At 38.6% G+C, this 7838-nt stretch overlaps 1 protein-coding gene across 2 annotated transcripts in view; it reads left to right on the forward strand.

Annotated features, from left to right (window-relative positions):
- bckdhb (branched chain keto acid dehydrogenase E1 subunit beta) overlaps nucleotides 1-6509 on the forward strand; it is an 81660-nt gene extending 75151 nt beyond the window's left edge. The window contains exons 10-11 of one of the 2 annotated variants that reach the window (XM_047362116.1): nucleotides 4819-4968; nucleotides 5975-6509. In XM_047362116.1, the coding sequence (XP_047218072.1) occupies nucleotides 4819-4959 (141 nt within the window). In that variant the 3' untranslated portion in view covers nucleotides 4960-4968; nucleotides 5975-6509. The remainder of the gene's footprint in view (nucleotides 1-4818; nucleotides 4969-5974) is intronic. The other variant, XM_047362115.1, reaches the window with a different exon arrangement.
- Nucleotides 6510-7838: the final 1329 nt, after the last annotated feature.

Raw genomic sequence — 7838 nt, forward strand, 5'->3', positions numbered from 1 at the left:
GGGACAGGTTGAAAAATAAGAAATGTTGAAGGATGCCACATGCTAGCTATGGTAACGCTACAAGCTAATGTTACGACACTGATGTTTAAGAGCAACTCATAAAGGTCAGTAAAGCTCCTGTAGCAGTGAAGTGGTAAACCTTCTGGGTGACATAGCCAACGCTATCTGTGTAAATATTAGCTCTATGGACATGGACAGCCCAATGACCAAGTTCTACTGGTCTGTGCTCCTGTATCGAGATGCACTTTCCAGGTGCAGCGTTCGAACCATGCAATGCTCCAGTCTTTTTTCTTCTTCACATTTTATTTAGAACAATAAAACAGAACATGGCAAACATCAAGTTGACAAAAACACAAAGGAGTAGCAAGGAAGTAAACAAAAAGGATTTCACTTAAGAATACCATAAACACAAAATGCCAGGGGTTTTAAATCATTCTAACACAAAAAATTAAAGAAGTATATTAAAATGTTTAAAAAGATGACATGTTTTTAAGACATTTTTATTTGTACTGTATATTATTGAGAACATATAATGCTGTATATACAAAAGAAATCTAATTAAACTTGGCTTACGATTGGAGAACCTGGGTTTATGAATATAGAATTTGGACAGTAGAAGAAGCAGGTTAACAACATAAAAATGATAAATGAATTTGTGTAACCAAACAAAACATTCCTCCAACATAAATGAAAAAATAGGATAAACATGATCAGAAATAAAACGTGACAGCTTGTTCCTAAGATGTTTGGTAAACAAGCATTACCAGAATAAATGAACCTTTGTGTCCCCAATGATGTCACATAAAGTACAATTTTCATTTTTATCACCTGTAAGTCTCTAAATGTAGTGGTTAGTTGGATAGCACCTATTAAGCATTTTAAAAGGAAAAGTCTTTACTATGTTGGTCAAAAATAAGTTTTGAGATAAAAGCCTTGAGTTCTATTTAAATCATGCAATGCTCCTTTCTACGGCGGCTCTATTTATTCCAGGAAAATGTTAATCACCTGATGGCTCAGTTGGCTCCTAAATAGTGAGACAAGAAAACAAACCAGGGCGCCCCCCTTCATTACTCCTCGTTTAGGTATAAAGGCATTTGAGGCTATTGTGACTAATAAACACTCAGGTTATGGTGGAGCCAGAGTAAAACTGACAACTAGAGCAGAAAAAAGGAGGAACCCATAGTAACCTACTCTGCTGCTTTAGTTGGTTTTGAAACACAATTTATTTTAGTATAGAATGATCCTTTATTTGTCCCTCAGTAGTAAAATGTATTTGTATCAACATCAAATGGCAGCATGCAGTTGCACGCTAAATGGTAAATGACCTGCACTTGTATAGCGCTTTACACTACAATCAGTCATCCACCCATTCATATGCCATTCATATCTACCATACACTGACAGTGGTGCCATACAATCTGCACCACTGGGCCTCTGATCTGATCGGGCCTCTCATCAGCAGTCAAGGCAGGTGAAGTGACACAGAGACTGAGAAGGACAGAGGGGGTAGGTTCGAACCAGTAACCTACCGGTTTCAGGATGAACTCCTACCACTGTTGCCACCACCACCACCTAATTTATTTACTTACTTACTTACTTATTAGGTGTCAAGGCACAAAAAAGAATATAAATATTAGGCAAACATCTACATACAATATATGAAACAAAATATGTCCTTTGAAGCCAAGCGCTCAACAAAAATAGATCCTTGTAAACTAAGGATAAGCAATTAAAGTAAAATAATGGCACAACTAAATCAAAGGTACATATTGCCAGAAGTATTCGCTCACCCATCCAAATGATTGAAATCAGGTGTTCCAATTACTTTCTTGGCCCAGGTGTACAGCCTCAGGACTTTGGAAAAGAACGTGGGTAAAAAAAAACAGCATCATGAAGATCAAGAAACACCAGTATTACTACAGCATCATGCTGCATTTAGGCTTTTATTCAGAAGGAACAGGGAAGCTGGTCAGAGTGTTTAGAAGGTGGATTTAGCTAAATACATGGTACTTCTGGTAGAAAACCAGTTAGATGCTGCAGTAGATCGGAGAGTTGGCTGAAGGTTCCCCTTCCGGTATCACAATGACCCTAAAGACACAGCCTGGGCGACACGGGGTCGGTATGGATCAAAGCATATTTATGTGTTACAAAGGTCCAGTCAAAGTCCCTATCTAAAACCAATTTATAGTGTATGTCTACACATAAAAATTGATGTTCACAGATGCTGTCTATCCAGTCTGGTTTAGCTTGCGTTAACTTACAAAGAACAATGGTAAATTCAAATGGGCACCATATAAATCATTTCACATAAATTGTGTTCACTTGGCGCAGTTACCAGTGGTTTTAGAACACTAATGGAATTCAATCAGGCAAATAATGCAAGTTTGTTGTTCTCGTTTTTTTTTTTTTTTTTGTGATTTTTAGAAGAATTAAAAGCACCAAACTTGCCCTCATTAAATGTGACATTACTCAGTATTCTGTCAAATGTTTTATTAAAAATGAAAAGGTGTCAATAAAGTATACATGCGCTACCTTGTCAAATACCAACCACCTTGGCAGCCAGTTTGTGGATCTGTAGTTTGCCATTACGCTTGTAAGAATTATGATTATTGATTAATTAATATTTATCAAGAATTATAATTTAAAATCATAATTTGAAAAAAATTCATTTCTTAACCTAAAATCATTACTTATTAATAGAAATCAGAGATGTCCTCTGGTGTTGTAATTATGGCTCAAGGCCCTTGATAATTACAATCATTAAATTCTCAGTAATAATTGATAACTATTACTAGATGTCACTGTTTAATCAACCGCTTCGCTGAAGGTGGGGGAACTTTGACCTTATTTTGACAGACAAATCACTCTTGCTCAAAATAAACACAAACGCTCTCTCTTTCTCTATGTGTATATTTATTAAATCAACAGCCCTGATACACCTCGCTATTCTGATTCAATAATCTTCACCTAATCAAGCATGCACAAGTTCGACACAAAAGGGGTAAAATAACTAACTAAACAAGATAAAACAGCATTGAGTCTGTATGAAAGTCAAACAGTAGTTATGGCAAAAACAAGAGAAAGTATGGTAGTGGGCGAAGCTTTGGGAGCGACTTCCACCAGGCTGCAGTCATTAAACCACCAAAGTTGGAGCTCAGTGAAACACAAAGGGTCATAAAACTTTTAAAACGCAACCATTTCTAATAGAAATAAAAACAAAACGGGATTACTTGGTGTCGTCTTCTCTGGAGCAGAGGGAGAGGGGGGGGGTTTGTTACGCGTCCGTAACAAACTCGAAGACGGCCGGCCTTTCTGCTTTGGCAAAAGGGGAAAAATATGCAACCTGTCAGCAGTCGACTGAAACAAAAACAAAGAGGAAAATTAAGTCTCCTTGGAAAACCTCTGGGGGTTTTTTTTGGGTTACATGTTAAATCCACGCCTTCAATCGGTAAAGTAAAGTCCACTGGTCTTCTTATACCAGAAAACTCTTCTCATGAGTTTGGCCAGTGAGAAGAATTAATGAAAACCCACGTGTGGTTTCTTCACCAGAATGATGTGCCTCCGTTGCGTGGTAACCGCGTTTTGGTTTCCAGCAGGAAAAAAAGGAAAGGTGGGGCGTCTCCCGTGTCCTAATATAGCCCACTGTGACATCAGTGCTGCAACGCCCCTTCCTATCAGCTGCCATTCCTGCTGGGAGTTGTGGTTGCAGACCATCCTGGGGTATATAGTAGCAGATGACACTGGGAGGTATAGTAGCGAACAAATGTTCTAACACACAGATGGTTAAGTTTGTGATGCTGTCAGTCACTAGAATGCTTTTACCTGGATTCTTTGAGGTACTCACAGCTCAGTTGAATCTAAGCATCTTTAGGTTTATTTCCAAGTATGTTTACCTAAGTCATCAGGTGGTTTGTCCATTTACAATGTTCTGCTAGTGTCCATGGGAAGAGGTCAAAAAAGTTCATAGTTTGTTTTGCACTTTAGCCAGTCTGAAAATCGACCTGCTTTGAGGAGATGTGGTTTTGATCAGAAAAATTTCTGATCTTTGAAACAAACCATTTACACGTTTCCCAGATTTGAAGTGTGTCATGCCCCAAGTTGATAATGTACCAAAGCAAAACAAAGTGTCTATAGTTGCATAAATTGAAAGATGGGAAAGATTACCTGCCCCATATCCATAATTTGATGGTGATTTTTGGGAAAGTCCTGATCCAAATGACAAAATCAAGCGATAGGCTGTGGTACAGGTTGGTTACAGCTCTCTCTCACACTGTCAACTATTAAAATAAATCCGACTTTTATTCTGACAGAGCCGGCTGGGGAAACATCCAATTTGACAACAATCTTTGATTAAATCAAATGTCATTAGAGCTGTGTAAAAACTGATGCATTTCATATGCTGGGGATTACATTTCAATCCACAAGTTGGATAAACCATAGATAAGATGGTACTGTTAGATAAAAAAAAATGTCCCCGCAGCGTATTTCAGTATTTTATTTTGTTGTCTCTTCTGGTCCCAATCAAGCTTCTAGCACAACCATTACATCTTGGTCCAGACTACTGCGTTAAAATTTTATTGTTGTGATCAGCTTTCGCTCACTCTACTTGAACCTTGTGTGCAGGCATGTGTCTGCATTTAATTACCAACATTGTCAAAGCCTTTTTTTTGCTCTGTATGACTCGTCATCCTTTTTAATTTGCTTTCACAAACCAGTTCTAACATCCCATGTATTGATTGTATTAGTTAGAACTGTTGGATTATATCAGCTGGTTTGTTGTATTAAAGTAACAACAGCTGGGTTTTTTTCCCTTTACAGGAGGAGTGCTTCCTTAACCTGGAAGCTCCTATTGCCAGGGTCTGTGGTTACGACACCCCCTTCCCTCACATCTTTGAGCCCTTCTACATCCCAGACAAGTGGAAGTGCTTTGAGGCAATCAAGAGGATGATCAAATACTAAACCTGTCAGGTAAAAATCATCTGATAGTCGGACGTACTGTGAGTGGCGTGGACTATGCATGCACTGTCCGCGGATGTTTGAGGCTTCATAGTCAAGCGTACCAATTTCCTATATTTCTGGTAACGAATTCCTACATTTCCCACACTTTCTACCATAGCGTCATCGGACGGGGGCGCTGAGCTAATTTCCTGTTTAGCTTTAGAAAAACAAAAAGAAAAGAAGATAGGTTGTGTTAAAAGCCATTACACCACACTGGGGACCTGTCTTGCACCTCTCAGTGCAAGACAGATAATGGCCGTGACGCGGCGCATACTCGTGACCGGCTGCTCGGAGCAGAGTGTCATATATAAAACAGTTCGATACAGAGACGTTTTCCTGCCGTGCAGTTTATTGCGTGACACTGCGTACCAGGACGTCTGCTTTGAGTACCTGGTGAAGATAGGATTGTTTTACTATACCCTGATATGTACATGCCTAGGAGTTAATAGGGGTGTACTTTCTTTTGATCCTGACTCTGCAGTTGTTTCACAAGAATGGAATTTGTAGTGGCCACAAAATGATTGCATTTTATTTACTACCTAGAGTGTTGTCAGAAATACATTAATTCAAATATGCAGTTTCTATCCTTCCTGTTGCAAAGCTTGAGAGGTTTTTGGATTTCATAGAATCTTTTCCGTGACCGCCCATCTGCATTTTGACATCCAAAATGTGATCAACACACCCAGGGTGGAGTTAAGTGACATAATTACCAGCACATGCATTTCATTGGTATGCCCATTTAGTTCTGTAAAGTCATGATGTGTACGGAGAACTGTAGACCAGATTTGTCTGTTATCATTTACAGGAATATTAAACCCTTTAGCGTGGGACAGTCAGTGGATGAGATAGTTTCAGAATTCCTCTATAATTGTCACCGTCATGTTGACTTAGCTTTTAAGCTGTTGGCTCATGAGGAAGAATGACACTTTTATTAAACCCTTAATTGAATCCAACACATGTCATCTCTCATCCTCAGTGCTCTGCTCAATCCAATCCTACTTTTTGTCATCATCCACTTGGGAATGCCAAGTTCTTCACTTACTGAATCATCTCTCCATCTCCAGGGCCAACTTCTGGTGGACCTGAACTCTGAACTCTCCTTGCCTTTACTCTTCATTCATCCAACCAGGAAAGAGTGGCCAGAAAAACACTGTTGACCATCCAATGAATACAAACTATCCAGATGTCCTGCATGTCCTCCTGTGTCCTCAGTTTAAAAGTCAGTTACCTTTTCTCCGCATTGCAGAACGTGGCTCTTTTGCAAAGGATTGACTTGATAAACTTAATCAACAGTGAAATTTAGACCTTAGCTGTTATATAAAATAATAAATTTAATAGTAGGGGAAAACATATTTGGTTGAATATGTGACTGCCTTGCTTTGTGTGCTGATACTCTATAACATGTCCAACACTTGTCTTGTCTGATCTGTTTGTTTATACTGATACACCTCATTTCATGTGAAACTAGTCAGTGCTTTTTCAGCAAAATAAAGTTAAGAGATTTGTCCAGATTTCGTGTTCGTTGTTTGTATTTGAATGTATTGTTCTGTGTTACTTTTAAACCCACAAAGTACACCCTTTTTATGTGGTCACAAGATAAAAAAGTAATTGTAGATTATAACACGTAAGGAATAATGCAAACTGTTGATATGCACCTAAATAACTGATAATCAAGTGTGACCACCTCAATAAAAAAATGAAAGCAACAGTTTTGTAGTTTTTTTTACTCTGCAACTCTAATGCCTGGTTCACACGGCAGGATTTTTATTTATTTATTATGTTTTTTCCAGATCTTCCCCTTCCAACATGTCCCGATAATCATGATGGCTGTTAAGATAATCTTATGAAATATTCCTGCCATGTGTGGTGTGTTAAGAGTGATCTAGGTTGCTCGGAAGGACGTCAGGACCGCTCTGACCTTAAATCGGGGATATTCAACATGTTGGATAGTCTTGGCTCGATGTCCTACCATGTGGGGTGTTCCCCGAGGACAAACGTTGCCTGTTGAATGTGACGTGACAGAAACACGGAAGGGAATTACTTTAAACTCATGTTTGATCCTTTAGAGGTTTTACGAGATTGTCCGCCTGACATCTCAATATTTGTGACTGAAATATGTTTGTGTGTGGTGTGCTTGCCTTGTGGCTCGACACCACATACTGTAGGACCAAACTTGTTATATACACGATTTGTTTTATCGTCTCACTTGAGGGTTCTCAGGTTTTGAAAACCAATCGACAATATTAAAATCTTGCCGTGTGAACCAGGCATAAGGTGTGCATTAAAGCAATCCAAGTAATAAAAGTCACCAATCTGCACTAATTGTTTTACAACCATTCCGCATGCACGATTTGCTTAATTTCTGTATGGTTTCACAAAGCAGATTGCACCAAATACCTGCAGATGCAAACATGCATCGGGTGCAACAGGTGCAAGAATTTGCAACTACCTTTGTATCAGCCACTAACAATTCCCATCAGCTTTTAGCAGACCATATTTTGCTCTTTTTATGAGTCCCCACCAGCTGTTGTCCTTGAAAATTAACTGTTATTTGCTTTGTAATTTATATAAATAAACAAATATGGATGGACATCCCTCTATATCGTGCATAATACCTCTTACCCAGAGAAGTCCCCTTTTATGAAAATGTAGCATTGGTTTGGTTTGTAAAAGTTGAATGAACATAAAAATGTGTGAGGCACACACAAAAGTAATGATTTGGATTAGGGTGATATTATATAAGACATTCTTATACTAACCAATTTCTTAGTCTTTTCATGTAATGACCAATAAACACCGCTATGTTTGGTTTGATAATGATCATTTCTCAACTGTGCTGT

Source organism: Girardinichthys multiradiatus, chromosome 3 (genome assembly GCF_021462225.1).
Source record: "Girardinichthys multiradiatus isolate DD_20200921_A chromosome 3, DD_fGirMul_XY1, whole genome shotgun sequence".
Classification (NCBI taxonomy): domain Eukaryota; kingdom Metazoa; phylum Chordata; class Actinopteri; order Cyprinodontiformes; family Goodeidae; genus Girardinichthys; species Girardinichthys multiradiatus.